Here is a 21,442-nt window from a genome sequence, read left to right as displayed (position 1 = left end):
GTTTTCCACAAGCTGCAGCACTGCATACAAATTAAAATAACAGCAACAATTTAGCGAGGCAGGATGGTCGTAAATTAGCCTACAATGCTGATGAAGAGCTCACAGATAAACGTTAACAGTAGCCTATTATGAACCTAAACGTGTTATTTTAAGTCGCTTTGGGTAAAAGCGTCTGCCAAATGACGTAATGTAATGTAAACAAACGTTACTCAATAACGTTCTCATTTGGTTAGTGTTGATGAAATATGAAAGCACTAATTTGCGGTGGGCAACATGTCCCGACTGTTTTCATTCCACTTAATTAAACAACGGTAAATAAACACCGTTTCCACCGTGCTTTTCACTGATTGGTCACAGATACTGTACACGTCATTTTCTGCTACACTACTTTGGCTAGTGTGAGGTTTAAGGACTACTAGTTTAGATGTACCTTACGTCTCCGTGGTGCAACTAAACAAAGACACAAGTTTAGTGTCAAACTAACTAGGTTGAACGTAGCAGTTAGTGTGGACTTTACACCCTAACTTAAGAGCAAACTTAGGTTCAGCTGGTGCAACAGGCTGCAGAGGTACATTTTAGGTGCTGCCTTAAAAAAAACAAGCTTGCTCTAATGTCCTCTTTTTCTTTTTGATTGATACTCTCCTCACCTGCCTCCCTCCCTCGGACACATAGCTTACAAATCACAAGCTCTCTTGGTCTCTGGCCTCCAGAAAGCGGGACCGCCAGGTAAAGCGTGCAGGACTGCCCTAAACTTGCCTGATCTGAACTCTCAACTCCTCCTCTTGTGTGTTTGTGTGTTTTGCACATTAGGCTTTAATTCAGCCATTCATCCACTCATCTGTTCCTTCCTTTGGCTCCAGCTCTGGCTGGAGCAGATATGCCCTGTGTGCTTTCACCATGCTTGCTGTGGCTTTTTTGTTCACCTACAAATCATCTTGCTCTCCTGCACAAATTTACATTTTGAGTTTTGCATTCACTCGCGGGGCTGTGGCAAGTGGTTTTTACTGCAGGTCAGATGTGCCTCTCTCTCAGTTGTTTTGTTTATTCCCAGGCCTGATAATATAATTATTTTAGACGAGTGAGAGACTGGCATCGAATGAGGCGGACAGACACGGAGATGTGTGAGAAGCAGTCAGAGAGATAGAGACAAAGCTGACTTAGAGGCAGAGAGGGGGGACAGACCCAGAGCCGTGTATATAGAGAGGCAAAGTGACTGCCTACTTCCTGCTTCAGCACTGTACCAGAGATTTTCATCCGCCATTTATTTTCCCATACACATTTCATAAAATGCTTATAAAATTGTTTTACTTTGTCGAACCAAACGGTTCAGCTAACGCTATAATCGGGAGAGACCATAGAACATTTCAAGACCAAAACTAAAAAAAACAAACATAGAAAAAGTATTTTCCATTTGGTTTGAAGCACTAAAACTATTTTTATACGCATTTTACGAAATGTGTATGGGAAAATAAATGGCGGATGAAAATCTCTGGTACAGTGCTGAAGCAGGAAGTAGGCGGTCACTTTGCCTCTCTATAGAAGAGTTGCGACATCTCCATTCACTCCAATGGACCAGTTTTTTTTACTCTTAACTCATTCACTGCCAACAACGTATGAACACGTTTTCAGAATCCAGCTGTTCCCTGCCAACAACGTGTTTACACGTTTTTGGCATCGATTTTTTTTTTTTGACGGTGGGTTGTGCATCTAAGCCTTTTACATCTCTTATATAATTATTGGAGCCACCGAACGTTTACAACCCATTCCACCGACCGACTAAGTGGCAACAGTGCTCTCCTAGCTAGAGGAAGGAAAGCATTTTTTTAACTTGTCAAGCCATTCTCAGCCCAGCCATTCTCCTTTTCGCGCTGATTGCTGGCGATGCGGGATTGCAAATTTACATAATAGATTCAGCCGATCTACTATGATCGGGTGATAGATTACAGTTGGAGGAACACACTTTGAAACACGCAGCATAAATATGACCAGAATCGCAAAAACTTCTCTCAACCAAAACTCCAAACGAGCGAGTCCTTCCCGACTTCCTCAAACAGCGGCCCAGACATGCAGGCACAGGAGAGCAGCAAAGCACTGACTGGTGACAAGCTTGTCCGCCCACGGAGGGCGGAGTTGAAGCAACTCGAGAGGGAGGGAGAGAGAGAGAGAGAGAGAGAGAGAGAGAGAGAGAGGGAGGGAGAGCGAGAGGGAGGGAGAGAGAGAGAGAGAGCGAGAGGGGGAGGGAGAGAGAGAGAGAGAGAGCCAAAAATGAATGGTTAAAGTGACAGTTCCATCCAATTTCACAAAAAGCCGTTTATCTCTGAATATTCTTTTTCACGCTAAAACCATGCTGTATTCAACTGCTAATGCTTACATAACTACTAACTCTACAAACTAACTCTTTTAGACAGAGAAAGTACACATTCTATTAGTACTTTTGAGATATTGTATGTTCACAAACTCCAAGCTGAAACGAATCCTCGGCTCTTATAAAATGAGCCATAATCCTCAAAAAACGGCTTGGCAGAAGCTACCTACAGCAAAAAAAAACGTCTGGCAGTCAATGTGTTAAGAGTTCCAGGAAGTAAGGTCCTGGATTAAGCAGCACTGTCGAGTTGCAGCAAAATGGACAGTTTGTGATGTACTTTGATTTTTTTTTTTTTTTTTTTAAATCAAATTGTACGTTATCAGCTTTATTTGAGACCTGTTGTTGTGCTGTGCTGTTGGTGCTTGTAGCGTTAGGGGAGATCCACTTTCTATGTTTGTGTGTAAACGTATCCCTCCTGACTGCAACTCAGCATGGTATGATCACACAAACACACGTGATCACACACACACACACACACACACAGACAGTCTTTCTCTCTCTCTCCCTCTCTCTTTCTCTCTCGCCCTCACACTCAGACTCAGCTTCGGTATCCGACCGAGGTGGCATTTAAATAACGAGCTTAGCTGTAGTCTGTTTCTGTCCCCTCAAGTCTCCATGCGTTTGTCTAGGCCTGTTAGTGTTGCCCGGGATTCAATACTAATTGTTTCATTTAGAATGTGGCTGCGTCATTGAATTGTTTTGTTTAGTTGTTTACATCTAAATCTGATTTGACAATAGCAGCGGGCTCATTAAATGAGAGAGCTTGGGATTTGCACCGTGGTTTTCAAAACAGGAAATATCATGTATTAAATAAAAGGAGTTTGTGTGTAAAGTACCGTAAATTCCGGACTATAAGCCGCACCGGTGTATAAGCCGCACCTGCAAAGTTGACTATTTTTTTTCTTATATAAGCCGCACCGGACTATAAGCCGCGGGTGTTTTAACACATTGAGTGCCAGCGACGCCATATGGCGTCATTAGAAATTTACCGTAGAGTGCCAGCGACGCCAAATGGCGTCAATAACTCGAAATTGTTTTTTTGACGGGGGGGTGTCCATCTCAGCTTCTTACATCGCCTCTTACAATATGAGAGCTATTGAATGTGTCTAACCTATTTTACAGAACCCTTAGGTGGCGACAGCGCTCTCCAGATGAGAGAACGTGGAGTAAAACACAGAAGAAGTCGTTGGGGAAAAGGAAATCGCATCGCATCCGTCCGTATGCAGCTGCTTCATTGAAGCATAACGTTTAGCTGTGCCCCTGCAGCAGCCAATCTGCTATCACAATTGAGCACCTCGGTGTCCGCTGCAACAGCCTCCGTGTCCGCTGCAACACCCATTCGCATGATCAGCCGTGGATTTGTTATTATTCTCAACTGGAAGCATGAGAGCTGGTACACGCGGCTGTAAAAAAGCTGGATCTAGCGGACTTTTTCAGTGCTGAGCACACGCAAAGCAAACAGCCGAGCAGAGCAGAGAGACACTCCTCCCACAACGGGGGGGGGGAGGAGGAGGGGGGGAGGTGGGGCACGCAGAGCAGCATACACTTCACCCAGACAGACCCAGACATCAGAAAATTAGCTTCAGAGTCAGTGATGTGCTTGAAATGTTTAATTTCACAAAAGGCTCATTATCTCAGCTCGTAGAAAAAAAGGGCTGTTTTTGCTTCAATCAAGCTATCTTCTCCGGCTCATAACTAAAGAACGGAAAATGGGATCAATAAACTTTTTTTTGCAGGTGATAGAAGAGAGTCTCATCGTTATTTGTGCGTGTTCAGCGTTTACATAGTAATTATTAAAGAAATTATATGACTGTTTTAAAATGCATTGCGGCCTATGTGGCACAGCAAGCAACCTTTTGCCCAAGGGCCGTGGCACTCAAAGTGTTAATGGTATTTTTTTTTTTTTTTTTTTTTTTTTTTTTTTGTGTTTTAATGTTTAATTACCATATGTAAGGGTTCATGCACAGAGGGGATTGTCGGGAAAGAGATGGCTGTTTGAGGAAGCTCCCATTTATTAACATTTCAACAAAACAACATAACACAACACCACCTGTGTTGTTTTTTACAGTGCACACAGTGTCATACAGTGTGGTGAAAAGAGGGCAAGAGAGGAAATTAAAACTTATTATAGTTATATAGGATTTATAGTTAGAAAGAGTGCTAAAAAAGAGAGATTTTTTTTTTTTTTTTTTTTTTTTTGGAAAAAATCCATAGATAAGCCGCACCGTTATATAAGCCGCAGGGGCCAAAAAAGGCCAAAAAACGGGTAAAAAGGTGCGGCTTATAGTCCGGAATTTACGGTAGATGCGAGTGAAAAGAGAAACGCCCTGAAATAGATCATATAACTGTGAATTGTGTCCAGAAAGGCTCTTTCGCAGGAGCCACTGGAATAGGGAGATGAAACGGACGATCCCCACTGAAGCATAATCACATTCAGTGTTTCCCCTACAAAGATTTTCAGGCCTGGAGGGATTTCGAAATGTACCCCGACTGAAATGGTGGGGGCCCTCGCTGGCGACGCTAAACTTTTAGCTAATCTGTTCACAATGGCATCCCAAGTATCATCATACTATTATGGGATGCGATGCGAACAGTTGTATTATGGGATATGCGTTTCCCAGGCAACGACACACGTTGACACGTTTTGGAACAGCGCTGCACGCTGGCACGATGCTCCTAAAAGCAAAATGCTTATTGTTTTGAATGATTTGGCATCTTCTATTACTGTCAACATCAGTATTGTATTCTAATAATATGCCATAAAGGTTTATTGCAATTTTGGGGAGAGCAAGGAATACTTTTTTTTTGTTTGCAATTTTCTTTTACCTGGCGGGCCCACCAGGCCTGTAGAATGGTAGGGGAAACACTGACATTGCTCATCAGTCTCCCTGCACTTGGCATATTTGTAATATTAGATACAGTTATGAATTGAGCAGCTAATCTGCTGTCGAGTGAAGGATTACCATCGATCACCATTGTTTTGTAAATGTGTGACGCTGTTTATATTTCCATATCCACATCTCTTCAGTTTAACCGCGCCTTTTTCTCCTCAAGCCACTCAAATTTGTTGCTTTGTTTTTGTTTTACATTTCTCTCCGACAAATCTCCAAATGCACTGGCATTGAAAATGCACCTTGGGACTGCTGTTAATTGAGCTTGGCTGAAAGAAGTATCAACCTTCACTGCTTGCAATTGTTTGCTCTTTTTGTTTTGTTTTTGTTGAACTTTTGTAACGGTGTTGTTCGCTTTCAAATGGTGAACTGTGTAACTGTGCATATTGGAGGTACTGAAAGCAAGTGGTTTTCAAATGGTTTTTACTTGGAATCCAAATTTTCGACCTTGTCCATGAAGTTGCAACCAAATATATGGAATAACCCAATGTTTTCACTTATCTTCATTTCTTAGTCCAAAACCCTATGTCAATGTTTTGCAACCTATTTTTGGGTCATGAGCTACCAAGCTAAGGAATAGCAACGCTGTCCGGGCAGCACTCCACATCTGAAGCAGTCGTAACCAGAGTTGGGGGTAACTCATTACAAAAGTAACATATTACATGTAATATATTACTTTTAGCAGTAACTGAGTAATATAACTTATTACCAAATAGGATTTCAGTAATATTATACCAGTTACTTTGTCACGTAACACAAGTTACAAATTGAGTTAAATTTTTTAATCAAATCACATATTTAAATAACGATACAATCATTTCTTAATCAAATTGTGTGTTTTTATGCAAATAACCACTCTAGATGACAATAACAAAGGAAAAGAATAACATTTAGAATTTTGGATTGTTTACACACTGACTTCAAGGCAGTTGAAATAATTTTTCGAGATGGTTCCGGGGCGGCGATGTCATTCTGCTGCTGCTGTTGTTTTGGTGAAAGCAATGCAAAAGTAGTGTAATATGTAACGAGTTACTCTACACAGAAAGTAATATTGTAAAGTAACTTATTACTTTCAAATGAAAGTAACTAGTAATATGTAGTGTATTACATTTCGAAAGTAACTTGCCCAACACTGGTGGTAACACATGCCAACCATGACACACATCAGCCAAGAGGACATGCAGTATGAGCCATTTCCCACCACAAAGACCTTGTGCCCCCAATGTAGTGACAGAGCAGTTCACAGCAGCCAGCATGAATGGATGCACACAGTTTGTGTCATTGCTGTTCCACTAGCATGTCCTACTTCACACAGTGTTAGTGCTCATTCATAAACATCATCCAGACACGCTCGCCATGTTGTTAGAGCTCGCTCGAGCCGCCATGTTGTCTTGGAAGTGCTGTGTGCTCACGGAAAACCCAAAGTCCCAAAGCCTCCCGCCGCTTCCTGCTTTGACATGTGGAGGCGCTGTGGCTCTGCTTTGGGCTACATGCGCCCTCGGGGAAAGTAGACAGGTTGTCCAAGCTTGTAATTGGTTTTAATTGAGTTTGTTTTGCATCGTCTTAACCTGCTTTTCCGTCTGTGTGTGTATGCCTACGTGTGCCTGTCGTCTTTGTATGTATTTGCCGGTGTGTGTGTGTGTGTGTGTGTGTGTGTGTGTTGTTGTTGTCTGTGTGTATGTCGGTCATCCCCACCCCTCCACAGCTGCAGGAAGCCAAGCAGCTGGAGAGGGAGCGACACCGGCAGCACTCCCCTGTCACTCCCCAGCACACAGAGCCCGACTCACCCCAGCTACAGACGCCCATCCACCCGCCGGCCAAGGGTCTGATCCCAGAGGCCAACGGGCCCACTGCCCCCACGACGCCTGTCGCCACGCCCACAGCTACCATTCCATCATCCACCCCGTCCGCCCCCTCGATGCCGGCTCCCAAGGGCAGCGACAGGTGTGCGTCCGGGGATCAGGACGACCACCAGGGGGAGCAGCAGGGTCCCGTCTACGAGAGCCCAGACCCAGAGAACGGCTCTGCGTTCTGCATCGCAGAGGACGAACAGACGGAGGCAGACCAAGCCACCGCAGCAGCACAGAGTATGAACCAATTAATGAATGAATGAATGATGATTTTATTTTGGTGTCTGGCTGCCCCGACACAACCCCCCATCCCTTATGGGATTATTCAGACACGTTTGAAAGAGAACACTTTTTCCAGTGCCAACACTATCAATACAACATGTATGCATGACTCCATTCAAACCTACAAAAACAGTTTAGTAGCTGAACTATTCAAAAAAGAGAGTGAAGGAGGGCAAGAGAGAGGAGAGGAAGAGTGATAGAGAATAAAATTCTCTTCTCCGCTAAATGTGATAATTAACAGCTTATCTAAACCAAATAATTGAAGCCATGAGTCTAGGAAGATGTATCATAAAAGTATATTTATTACCATAACATTCTCTGCAATATATATTGACAGAGGGCTGAACCTCAATGTACACAATTCTGATCAATGTACAGAGTCAAATATTCAGCCGCGATGTCACAATTTGACATAAGCTTTATAGGCAAAGGAAGGCAGAGGGAAACAGAGAGAGGGGGGGGTTGAATGTGTGTGCGCTGCGCAGGCTCCTGTCTGGCCTGAGTTATCAGTTGTTATGGCACTCGATGCACTGTGACCAAGGTCTCAGCAAAGGAGAAGTCCTCTCTATGGGTGAGATGTCATGGGTGAATCTATGTGTATGCATATAGCTTATTGATTAGGAAATGCCAATGGAACTTATATTTTTCTCCAACAAAGAGAAAGAACAAGGAGAGACTAAAGGAGAGAATAAATAGAGTAAGACCGCTTCCAGTGTGTGTGTGTGTGTGTGTGTGTGGGGGGGGGGGGGGGGGGGGGCTTGTGAATGTAGGATATTCAACATTTTTGGCTACACCACTCACATATACTGTATATTATTCAAGTCATAATGTACAGGTAGGCGTAAATATATACCAACCAATAATACCATCCTGTCCCTCCGCCCCTCCTATTAAGTAAGTAAGTAAGTAAGTAAGTAAATAATTTATTTCGGTCAATTTTTCAGTTTCACATGAATGCATTACAGTAATAATGTGCGTTTATATATAGGAGACCGAAAAGGTGTAGGCTGAAGCCGTAGCTTATAAATGCCTACCCTTTTTTACATTTTATTACATCAAAATTCAAAAACAAAAAAATAAGATAGTTGCAAGAATCAGTTGACAGCGAGAAGGAAAGTTTTCAATAGATCTTGGAAATAATAATAATAATAATGATAGCTTTTAACACATTAAGTGCCAGAGACGACCTAACTCGTCTTACATAATCCAGCGCTTAAGTGCCAAGGACGAGCTAACTCGTCTTACATAAACATTTTTTTTTTTTGACGGTGGGACATCAATCAACCCCTTTTACATCTTCGAGATAACTATTTGGAGCAAGAGCATGTGTGTAATCTATTTTACCGACCACTAAGTGGCGACAGAGACCGAGAGAAGCCACAGCCATGGGACCCAAAAGCAGCCGCCTCCCGCGGAAATGGCTTGGCGATTTTACAGTCAGAAGCCCGGACACACACACAGAACGGACAGAGATCTCTTCCCCCCAGAGCCGCGGATCAACGCGCGAACACACACACACACACACACACACACACACACACACACACACACACACACACACACACACACACACACACACACACACCGCGGGAGCAAGCCATTCAAGGAAATGGCTTGGCGATTTTACAGTAATCCATTTCAGACTCGTCCCCGCACGCAGGCAAGCAGGCAGGCAGGCACGCAGACAGACAGGCAGGCAGCACAACGCGCTTCTGACACGCCCGCTGTTAGGAGGAAGGAGGAGAAGACACACGGAGGGAGGAGTTTGAATGAGAGGGGTGTTTCCTGTTGTTATGGAGGAAATTACTGTTCAAAACTATTGTTTAGAATGTCTGACGGTCTTACTGATGCCAAAAATGAATGGTTAAAGTGACTGTTTCACAAAAAGCCATTTATCTCTGAATAAATTTCCAGACGCTGAAACCATGCTGTACTCAACGGCTAATATCTACATAACTACTAACTCTGCAAACTAACTCTTTTAGACAGAGAAAGCACACATTCTATTAGTTATTTTTAGATGATTGGTGGTCATGAATTCTTAACAGAAAAGAATCCTCGGCTGTTCTAAAATGAGCCAGAATCGTCAAAAACACCCCTGGCACAACTTACCTACAGGAATGAAAACATGGCTGGCATTCAATGTGTTAAGTACATGATTGTACTAGGGTTTTGTATTTGTTAAGTACTCTTAGTTTAAACATTTTTTTGAATTTACATATAGAATTACACGATTTTAACTCATCACAGAGACTATTCCATAGTTGTACACCTTTGACGGAGATGCATCTACTTTTAAAGTTTGTTCTTACTTTCATTTGTTTGAACATGCAGGTTCCCCTTAGTTCGTACCGGCTGACTCGGGGTGAAAACAATTTCTGAATGCAGTTGGGAAGAAGGTTATTATGTGCCTTGTAAAGTATAATGGAGGTTCTGAGTTCAACTAAATCTACAAATTTAAGGGTATTTAATTTAATAAAGAGTGGGTTTGTTGGGTCGCAGTATTTGGAATGGTTGACAATTCGGATGGCTCTCTTTTGTAGCTTGATGATTGGATCGATATTTGTTTTGTAGGTGTTCCCCCAGACTTCCACACAGTAGCTGATGTATGGAACTATGAGCGAGCAGTACAATAAATAAGATGATTTTTGGTTTAGAAGTTCTTTTGTCTTGTAAAGTATTGCGGTAGTTTTGGCCAGTTTGGATTTAATATTATTAATGTGTGCTTTCCAATTGAGTTTGTCATCAATAGTCACACCTAGGAATTTATTTTCAAAAACACGTTCAATCTCAACATCATTAATTTTTAACTTGACTTCACAATTTATTTTGCGGTTACCAAAGAGTATGAATTTTGTTTTGCTCAGATTTAAAGATAATTTATTGACATCGAACCAGCTTTTAAGGACTTTTAACTCTCTTCCCACTGCAATCAAGAGCTGTTCCAGATGTTTCCCAGAACAATATATACTGGTGTCATCGGCAAACAAAACAAATTTTAACAGATTTGACACATCACAAATATCATTTATATACAAAATAAACAGTATTGGGCCCAGTACAGATCCTTGTGGAACGCCGTGAGTCACTTTTAATAGATTTGAATCAACATTGTTCATATGGACATATTGAAATCGGTCTTCCAGGTAGCTATGTAGCCATGTCGAGGCTATTCCTCTGATGCCATAACGCTCAATTTTTTTCATTAGAAGGCTGTGGTCAATGGTGTCAAAAGCTTTTTTGAGATCGATGAAGACCCCAACCATGAATTCTTTATTATCAACTGCAGTTGAAATTTCTTCGACCAGTTCGGACACAGCCATCGAGGTGGACCTATTGGATCTGAATCCATACTGATGGTCGGTCAATATATTGTGTTTGTTGAGGAAATTGTCCAGCCTTTGTATAAATAGTTTTTCTAGTATTTTTGAGAATTGTGGGAGTAGAGAGATCGGTCTGTAGTTGGAGAATTGGTGCCTGTCTCCACTTTTGAATATGGGAATGACTTTTGCAGTTTTCATTTTGGTAGGGAAGATGCCGGTTAGAAAGGATTGATTACAGATGTGTGTCAATGGAGCTGAAATGCATTCTATTATATTTTTTACAAGTGACATGTCGAATTCCATCCAGTCAGTGGATTTTTTATTCTTGAATTTACTAACAATATCAATGATGTCCTCTTCAATTACGCCATTAATAAATATTGAATGAGTGTTAAGTTTTATTAGAGTTTCATCCAAGCCATTTTTATCTCTCGGCTCCACAATCTTGTTTGCTAGATTTGGGCCAACACTAGTAAAGTACTTATTGAATTCATTAGCAAATTCTTTTGTTTGTTCTATGATTGTTTTGTCTTTTAGGAAGTAGTTAGGGTATTCTGCTTTTTCACAGCCCCTTTTAATTATAGTGTTTATTACTCTCCAGGTTCCTTGAATATTACTCCTATGTTGTTCTAGTAGCGTTTGGTAATAATCTTTTTTATTTGTTCTAATTATACGTATTAATTTATTCTTATAAGTAAAATAAAATAAAATAAAATAAAACTGCCTTTCTTTTTTTGATCAAATCTTTTTCTCCGGATTTTTGCTACCATTTTCCGTCGTAGACTAGCCACATGCTTCCTCCGACACATGTGCAGTCGCCAGCCGCTTCTTCTAGCCTGGCGAGTGCTTTGACCTTTACACACTACCAGACAGATGCCCTCATAAAACAGCCTTTCTGTCCCTAACAGATATCCCATTTGTTGACATTTTTCAATGGCCTGCTCCAACATCCTGTTTTAACCAGACGTTTCTTTTAAGTATGAAAGCACAATGCTGTTTTTTAATACTTATTGTACATGCTGATATATGTCCTGAGTTACAGAGTCGCCTGAACACATACTAAGAAAGCCTGGTTCTTGACATGATTGGGTGATTGATTCCATACTAGTCAAAACAAGCAGTGAGAATTATATTTTTGCACAACTCATGCGACCACATCCAACACTATTATGGCTCATTCACTGAGTGAGTTGGTATAGAAGATGATAAGCGGATAGGGGTGAGAGAGGATGGAAAAATAGTCTACTAATGACTGTTATAAGCTTATGCACGCTGGCCCAGAAAGCACTATGCACTTAGTAGAGCAGATTTGTCCACTACAACTTGTACCTTTTAGTCATTGTAGGTGTGTGTGTGTGTGTGTGTGTGTGTGTGTGTGTGTGTGTATGTATGTATGTATGTATGTATGTATGTGTGTGTGTGTGTGTGTGTGTGTGTGTGTGTGTGTGTGTGTGTGTGTGTGTGTGTGTGTGTGTGTGTGTGCGCGCGCGCCCCCTCAACGTGTGTGTTCTGTTGTTGTCCAGATGCAGTGGCCAAGCAGCATCAGGAGGCCGGGGAGGAGGAGGACGAGGAGGAGACTCCAAACTATGAGGAGAAAGCCCAGGAAATCGTCCAGAGTATTTTACAAGAGGTGGTCAATACTGTTGCTGGAGGTGAGCGTCATTCTATACATGCTGTAAAATGACGCTTAGCTGCGGGGGGAACTGCCCTTGTCCATGTCTGGAGTGGACACACTATATGTATATTGTCCATGTCTGGAGTGGACACACTATATGTATATTTGTGTTGTATCTCAATGTTGTATACCTCTGCAGTACCTAAAGGGAGTAAGTATGTACTGTATCATTCATCACACAGTGGGAAGTTAGCTAAACATTGAAGCACCTCAAGTGAGACAATCCACAGAAGAGAAAAGCATCACAGTACTGTCCAACTGTCATTGAATTCAGGAGCGTCAGGAAACTCACAGTGAATAATTAGCCTATGCTGCTGTCCTGTGTCCCCATTTTGGGACACGTTGCTGGTCTTTTTCTCTGTCTTTGTAATATAATGTGAGAGGACGTCAAAGTCCAGGCTGACGCTGCCTTGCTTTTCACTAAACATACATACCTGCTCGAGCGTGGTGTAAAGGTTCAATGTGTCTGCATCACTGAAGCATAATTTTTACATAAAAACGTGTGCGCGCCGGCGCGCACACACACACCTGTGCCGGCTGAGGCTTATAGTTTTTGTTGTTTGAAGGACTTCCTAACCACACCAAGGTCTGTTCAAAATCTGGCCATTTATTTTTTCGGCAAAAGGCACACATAGGAAAATATGATTTGAGGCTCTATTACTAATTGGCATGGTGTATATGGTATGGTGTTCTGGTGAATTCGGCATGTGCTGTATATAATCTCCAAACAGTTTGAATTGTAACGGACCGGCCCCTTTACGCGGCAGAGAAGTAGTGTTCTTTCACGTACAAAAACTGCGATGACATTGGACCAGAGAAAGTGAGACCGCCCCTGTCCATCCAGCTCATGCTAACTCCCATCACGTCCACAGGACACTGCCTGGACCCCGCCCACCTGTGCTCTGACAGCAAGGAGTCAGGCGGCGAGGGCGAGCCGGCAGAAAGGGTGACCGAGGGCACCCAGCGCCCCCTGGAGGACGAGAGCACGCTGGGCAGCGACAGCGAGCACACCCACGCTAACGGCATCCCCGGCACGCCCATCTCTGCCAGCTTCACCCCGTCTCTGCCCGATGACAGACTGTCTGTCTCGTCCAATGACACTCAGGTGAGGGTAGGGGCGGACCGGAGCGGTCGCCATGGCAACAGAGCGTGCTGCTCAGTCTGCAGGATTGAGTTGGGCTTAAATTAAAACACATTTACGTTTTTTATGTATTCAGTTGAAGTCTAAGTACGGGAGGCAGTTTGTTATTCAGTTGTTTATTCAGATCAATTAAGTTCTGATAGTAAGTTCCTTGTTTACTGAGTCATTTAATTCCTTGTATATATCACATATTGGCCTTGATGAACAGCTATGCCGCGGGAGGAGAATAAACTGTTAGATTAAATCGAAAGAGATCACCATGAAAGATATTGTCAACACACTGTGAGTGCTCCTACTGGCAGCTTCTTTAATTAAGATGAATACACTACATTCCCTAGAAAATATCACGTAACCTCCCTCCTTTATAGCTTCATATCAACTGTGTGATTATGTTTGCTTACACTCCTCCGCGATCAAGGTTAAACAAATCTTCTAATGTACAGTAGATCTGGAAGGCTTTTCATCACAGTCTCTGTCAAGATGTCAGATTCGAGGAAGGAACATGAGGCTAATTGCGCGCTGATTTAGCTGTAATTGTGTTTCTCTGTAGGAATCTGGGGCAGCACCCGGCCAGCCGCCAGGTGCTAAATTCTCCCACATCCTCCAGAAGGATGCCTTCCTCGTCTTTCGCTCGCTCTGCAAACTGTCCATGAAGCCGTTATCGGATGGACCGCCCGACCCAAAGTAAGAGCCATTTCCACGTGGTTTGCAGGGATGAGATTATTTTATTTAGATTTTTTTTCCCCTTTATGGTCCCGATCACAACGCTCTGTGCACAATCTAGTTGTTTAGTCTAATATCCCTAATATATTCTACATTAAGTTAAGCCACTGCAGAAAAATCCCCTGCATGGCTGAATTAGAAATCAGAACAGATACTGTATGAGTCATGTTTTAAATGGGGATGGTTCCAGTGATAGCAGGGTTGTTCTGACAAATGGCGGTGAAGGAGATGATGAGGCATTGTTCAGAATTTTCATGACTCTGACTCACTTCCTGGTCTCATGATGCACAGCAGCCCCATTTAAGTATTTCATTCTTTTTTTTTGCACCAATAGGAATAGGATAATCCGATTTTACCACAATGATAAAGGCGTCTGATTGGTTTGCTTTTTGTGAAACAGGATTTCCTGAATCTGGATTCTGTACATAACTCAATTCACACAGTGTCTCTTCAGTAACTTTGTGTGTGTGTGTGTGTTTTTTTTAATCAGTTCAATGGTTTTAATGTCAGGTGGCAAAGTGGTCAGACCATCCATATTTGAATAGCTTTGGTAGAAGGTTGTGGAGATTCTTTCAACAGAGGTACGCAGGTGTGTGTGTGTGTGTGTGTGTGTGTGAGTGTGTGAGTGTGTGAGATTCAAATGCTCACAATGACAGGGAAGAAGGCCATGTCAATTAGCACAGCATTGATGTGTCATGTCAGACAGAACACACACACACACACACACACACACACACACACGTCATAGAGAGGTGCTTTTATGCTGCAGCCTAGTCACAGTGACTTGCTGTCATGCTAATTCAGCTTCGTTCTTGGATACTGTCGTTGTGGGTTCAAAGGTACTGTGTATTTTCCATTATAACTCACTCTGAGTTAGGCTTAGTATGAGTCAAATGTCTTCTGTTGTCAAATTAATTCTCACACTCAGGATTGATGGCACTCAACTCAACAAGGATAAAAGTTCCATTCTCTAATAAAAAAAACAAAAAAACATTTCATATTCTTAACAGCATGACTTGTAATATATTGTTTCAAATGTAATTAATAAGTAAATGTATGCTTTGTTAAATTGTTTTCCCTTGCAAGAACAACACCGCTATTATTGTTTTATGGCACAAAATACATCCTGCTGGAGTTGGTAATAAAATGGCACACATTTCCCATGTGCCTTGGAAAAAGACGACCATATTTTCAGCAGTTAGAGAAGCGGGGACACATTTCTGTTGTGCCACATAAATCCTACTTTGTCCGCTTAGCAGATGGAACACATTGCAGAGAAGCAGCCAATATCGGCTTATACGTAAACTAGCTGAAAGTCCACAGTTTGAGTTCCAAATTCTTCTTCTCTTCCTGCTGCGGTGGAAAACGGCTCAGATAAGCTGAAGCTCTTGATGCAAAGGACAGCACAGCAGTGATGGCGTCGCCTTAGCAGTCCTCTGTCTGATGGCTGTTTAAGTCACTGAGGGAGGGCTCATGCAGTCCTCTGTCTGATGGCTGTTTAAGGGTTTAAGTCACTGAGGGAGGGCTGATGCAGTCCTCTGTCTGATGGCTGTTTAAGGGTTTAAGTCACTGAGGGAGGGCTGATGCAGTCCTCTGTCTGATGGCTGTTTAAGGGTTTAAGTCACTGAGGGAGGGCTGATGCAGTCCTCTGTCTGATGGCTGTTTAAAGAGCATGGAGCAGGGTAATTCCTTTGCTAAATGTATACTTAACCTTGTCCCTATGTCCATTTGAAAAGTTAATGCATCATTAAAAAAAAAAAAAAAGTTTGAAAAAAAATATGGAGAAAAACACTTTCAGAAGGAAATAACAGACTTTTATTCTGACAAGAAAAAGCCTGCTACGTCACAGTGGGGAGTGGCTCCCGCGTGCGTGTCTCCCTATCCCCTCCCACTGTGCTTGTCTGCGCAGACACGCTCTATCTCTCTCTCTCTCTCTCTCTCTCTCTCTCTCTCGCTCTCTCGGTGTGTGTGTGTGTGTGTGTGTGTCTACGCTGTGTGACACGCTCTCTTTATCTCTCTCTTTCTCGTCTCTCTTCACTCGAGGGAGGGGGAGGCTGCGGCTCCTTCCTCCCCAAGCAGCACAGCACAGCACCGCTGCTCTGCTCTGCTCTGCTCTGCTCTGCGCCGCGCCGCGCCGGGCTGTCTGCAGCCTGGGGTCCGCTCTGCTGTGCGGGAGAAAGAAGGAGGAGGAGAAGAAATGCCCGGGCTGTGAAACCGCCACCTCCACAGCCAGCCACCTCACACACCCCAACTGTTTAATAGTGCCCGGCTCGCATGCCTCTCGGTCGGCTGGCCGGACAATATGCACCCCGCTGCAGCAGCAGCTTCGGGAGGTTTTCTCACTGTGTTCGGGACTTCGGCTCTAACTCGGCCAGATGGCTGGACACGAGTGATACGTCACTTTTGCGCGCGCGTGTGTGTGTGTGTGTGTGTGTGTGTGTGTGCGTGCGTGTGTATCGAATTACAGTCCGCACCTCGGCCCGCCTCCGCTCGCTTGCTTTCTCAACTCTCTCCGCGGTCCGTTGTTTCGTAGCTGGGCTGTCCCTGCTCTCTTTCACTGTCAAAATTAGGCTGAGGCCATCATATGCATGTGCATAAACATTTGCTACCTCCTCTTCCTCCTGAAAACCGGCGTTAGCATCCATAGTGTGTGACTGACAGCCCTGACCTAAGTGACGACAGACAGAGGGACAGACAGAGGGACAGACGGTCATGCCTGGCGACTCCCCACTGTGACGTCAGAGTTTTGGGATCCAAGATGTCAAAATAAAAGCTCAAAAAGTAAAACGACCCCAGAAGTCACTGTAGTGTATATGTAAGTGTCTTAATGTGAAAATCGAGTTCCTCCATAATTCACCTACACATTGACTGATTGGGGTCTCTAACCTGCCCCATGCTCTTTAAGGGTTTAAGTCACTGAGGAAGTTACTGAAGTTACAGCACTTATGAGTGCTGGGTTTTAGTGAATTTTCTTTCTATGTCCGACGTCTTCAATGAAAATGTCCATTCTGCGGATAATAAAGTATCTTGAAACTTGAATAGCAGATGGCTGGAAAATCCCTCAAGTATGCAGCAGCCAGCCTCATTCTCAAAGGGTTAGGATACACAAGGCTAGTGTACATGTTCTAAACACATGGACGTTGACAGGCACTTTATGCAGGGACACACAAACACACACAATCCTCTCATTGCATTTTCATTTGGTTTATACATTCCATTTTGTTGTTGCGCTTCCCTCCAACTCTCTCCCTCCAAAAGGTCCCATGAGCTGCGCTCCAAGGTCCTGTCCCTCCAGCTGCTCCTGTCCATCCTGCAGAATGCTGGGCCCATCTTTAAGACCAATGAGATGTTCATCAACGCCATCAAGCAGTACCTGTGTGTGGCTCTGTCCAAGAATGGTGTCTCCTCCGTGCCTGAGGTTTTCGAACTCTCACTCTCCATTTTCCTCACCCTGCTTTCCCACTTCAAGACACACCTCAAGATGCAAATCGAGGTAACCCATTTAGTACCTTTTTTTTTGTTTGTTTTTTGTTTTTTTGGAAATTTTGTCAGTTGGTTGTGTATTTTTCTTATTCCTGGGGATAACTGGCCAAACATAGACAGTATGACATCACATCAGAATCAAAATCAAAATCAGAAAAACTACTACTACTACTAACAATCATAGGAGGAGAAATCCGTTGTAGAAGAGGCACAGATACCCACGTCTCCACCGACAGGAGCCCCAATAGACCAGAATGCCATGCACATCACAAGAGTAATGCCGCGATCAGACACTGCGATATTTGTGTCTTTCACGATGGTCATCATGTCAGACTATGCAGCCATACTGCCATCAATTCTTGCCTCATCTTAGCCGGGAGACTGGCAACACTACAAGTCTGACCCGGACCAGGGCTGCCAACTCTGACGCAGAACATCGCCACAAGTCCATTTCCTCATAAACTCATATCATAATTGATAACGTCACGGAACGAAAAGTTGACACTGACAACGCCCGGACAAACCACACAGCAGCATAAAGCGAGCAATAGGCTACAACCTACATTGGCATAGATTTTGTAGGCTACAACATCTATTCTAGGCTTATTGTAGGCTACAGTATGTATTCCCATGCATGCTGCTCAGTCAGTGGCTCTTCACAGCAGTACAGCATCTCCCCCTCTCCTCGCTTTGTCTGTAGATTGTCTTAACACGTTCACTGCCGTGAACGAGTTAACTCGTCAAGCAGAAACCAACGGTTGACTGCCGTGGACGAGTTAACTCGTCAAAAAAAAAAAAAAAAAATTTGACGGTGGGACGTGGATCCAAGCCCCCTACGTCTCCTATAAAAATATGGGAGCCACCGAACGTGTACAACCCATTCCACCGACCCACTAAGTGGCGACAGTGCTCTACAGACTAGAGAAAGCCGAGCCAAAACTGCAGGGGAAAGCGTGAGGAAGCCATTCTCATACTGTAGAATGGTTTGGCGAAAACGCTTTCGCGCTGGCGCACAACGGTGGTGCACAACGGTGGGGGGTTCCAAAAATAGACTGGGTGCAACACACTTTGAAACACGCAGCATAAAGCCCAGAATCGCAAAAGCTTCATCAAAGCTCTCAACCGAAACCCCAAGAAACGAGCGAGCCTCATCCAGACTCGCCCGAAGAGCGGCCGCCAGCAGCCAGGCAGCACAGACAGGCAGAGACTCGTCGCCCGTGACAAACGCTGCAAAGCCACCAGAGACACACCCACGGAGGGAGGAGTTTGAAGGAGAGGGGGGTGGGGGTGCTCTTATGGAGGAAATTACTGTTCAGAACTATTGTTTAGATGTCTTGTCTTACTGATGCCAAAAATAAATGGTTAAAGTGACTGTTCTATCGAATTTCACAAAAAGGCATTTTTCTCAGCTTTCATTTTCACACGCTGAAACCATGCTGTATTCAACTGCTAATGCCTACATAACTACTAACTCTACAAACTAACTCTTTTAGACAGAGAAAGCACACATTCTATTAGTTCATTTTGAGATATTTTGTGTTCACAAAGTCCTAGCAGAAAATAATCCTCAAAGAGAGCCAGAATCCTCAAAAAAAACCTTGGCAGAAGCTACCTACAGTAAAAAAAAACTGTTGGCAGTGAATGTGTTAAGAGCTTATTAGTTGAGATTCATCAAACAGTTTTTTATTTGCTTCCCATGGCACACACCTGCACCTGGTGTAACATGTTAATAAGTATGTTCATGAATTGTCACATAATATTCTATAGATAATTATAGACCGTAGAATTGTTGAATGTCAACTAATAAGCCTTTGAAATGTAACAAATACTCTGTAAAGGTAAAGTCCCACTGATTGTAGACTGTCTGTTGGGGGACTATCCAAATAGTGTTACCCAGGTTTATCTTCCCATCTTATCATTTAAAAGCCAACGCAACACGTAAATGGAGGAGCTGTTCCTTTCAGAGTGTCTGTCAACTTGCCATTAACTCATTGAGTGCCAGCCACTTTTGGAGAACGGACGCTCCCAGTGCCAGAGTTTCAGAGCGTTTTCAGTGATTTCTCGAGGCCCACAGAATATTGTGTGATATTACTATGTAAACACCGAACACGCACAAAGAACTATGAGACTCTCTTCTATCATCTGCAAAAAAAAGTTTATTGATACCATTTTCCGTTCTTTAGTTATGAGCCGGAGAAGATAGGTTGTTTTGAGCAAAAAGACACGTTTCAAATTAGAAGCTGAGTTATTCCGCCTTTTGTGAAATGAAGCATGTCAAGCACATTCACTGACTGAAGATAATATTTTCTGATGTAGTGACATGGTGTAGTTGTGTGGTGCCCTGCGTGCCCCACCCCCCTCTCCCCCCCTCAGCTGCAAACTCCTCCCCACACTAACACACAGCCTAACACGCACCCAGTCTATTTTCGGAGCGCTCCGTTTTTGTGCGCCGGCTCCCAGCGCGACACGGAAATGCCAAACCGGACTGCAGGGAAAGGTTTGGCCCTTTGGCGTCGGGTGCTGCCTTTCTGGCGGCTAATCGTGTGGAGAAACTATACAGACAGACAGACAGAGGCAGAGGAGCTCAGTTGTGGGCGCGGATTGACTGCTGTTCGCAGCCAACGTCAGCTGCAGCCAGAGCCATCTATATGGCTCTGGCTGCAGCATGAGCGGTTTCTTTTTCATCACGGGGCTTTTTCCTGCTGTTTTCCAGACCTTTCTCTAATCTGGAGAGCACTGTCGCCACCTAATGAGTCCGTAAAATAGGTTATACACCTTCAATAGCTACAATATTTGTACAGGAGATGCAGGAGGCTTTGATCCACGTCCCACCGTCAAAAAATGCATTTGACGTCGATCGACGTCTTTGGCACTCTACGTCACTATTTACTTTGACGTCGATCGACGTCCTTGGCACTCAATGAGTTAACGGCAGTCTCCCCCCCCCCCCCCCCGTGCTCCCCCCTCCCTGTTGAAAGCCATCACGTATACTCTGATATTGACAGACTGACACCAGCTGACACAGGTGATTTATGGGAGATGTGGTCTCGTATCGTACCGTGATGTAGTTCCACCTCGGTGCAAATGAGTCTCAATATTACTCATTTTCTGTTGCCTCTTGATGTATCTCCCCGTCAAAGTTGCTTGATGACTTTATCTCCGCCGTGTCTGGCCGTGACAGAAAGTCAAATGGGCTTCTGGAGAACTGTGTCGGTGTTGGTTGTGTTGACAGATGACTGGTCCATTTGTTGAACGATATAATACCAGCAATCATAAGTTATTGAACGAAGTCCAACTCCTTGTATGTGTAGATACTTGGCCAATAAAGCTGATTCTTCTTCTTCTTCACTGATGCACTCTGCAGGTTTTCTTCAAGGAGATTTTCCTGTACATTCTCGAGACGTCCACGAGCTCCTACGACCACAAGTGGATGGTCATACAAACCCTTACTAGAATATGTGCAGGTTCGTATATCTCTGTCTTCATTTTCTCACAGGAAACTCAGCCCTATTTAGTATGTATCCTTTGTTCATCGGTAGTTATGTCCCTTTCTGTATTTCACGAGCATTGAGGTAGTAATTGAGGCTCAGTGGGGAGACAGCAGGGGAGATCCAAAGGCAGGGTTTTTATTGCACAATCTCTGAGAAATCTGACGTGTGTTTTTGTCACGACATCGAGGCTGTGCAGAGGCAGAGTTAGATTATTCATT

At 43.6% G+C, this 21,442-nt stretch overlaps 1 protein-coding gene across 3 annotated transcripts in view; it reads left to right on the top strand.

Moving 5' to 3' along the window:
- Positions 1–21,442, top strand: part of arfgef1 (ADP-ribosylation factor guanine nucleotide-exchange factor 1 (brefeldin A-inhibited)) — a 166,085-nt gene that overhangs the window by 93,904 nt on the left and 50,739 nt on the right. For all 3 annotated transcript variants that reach the window (XR_014552483.1, XM_083632059.1, XM_083632058.1), the window contains exons 6-11: positions 6,962–7,343; positions 12,235–12,363; positions 13,259–13,491; positions 14,078–14,211; positions 17,509–17,743; positions 21,098–21,197. Coding sequence is in view for 2 of the 3 variants with exons in the window: in XM_083632059.1 (XP_083488185.1) it covers positions 6,962–7,343; positions 12,235–12,363; positions 13,259–13,491; positions 14,078–14,211; positions 17,509–17,743; positions 21,098–21,197 (1,213 nt within the window). In the remaining variant the exon portion in view is untranslated. The remainder of the gene's footprint in view (positions 1–6,961; positions 7,344–12,234; positions 12,364–13,258; positions 13,492–14,077; positions 14,212–17,508; positions 17,744–21,097; positions 21,198–21,442) is intronic.

Source organism: Poromitra crassiceps (assembly GCF_964638095.1).
Source record: "Poromitra crassiceps genome assembly, chromosome: 2".
NCBI lineage: Eukaryota > Metazoa > Chordata > Actinopteri > Beryciformes > Melamphaidae > Poromitra > Poromitra crassiceps.
This window is presented reverse-complemented; position numbering and strand designations above follow the sequence as displayed.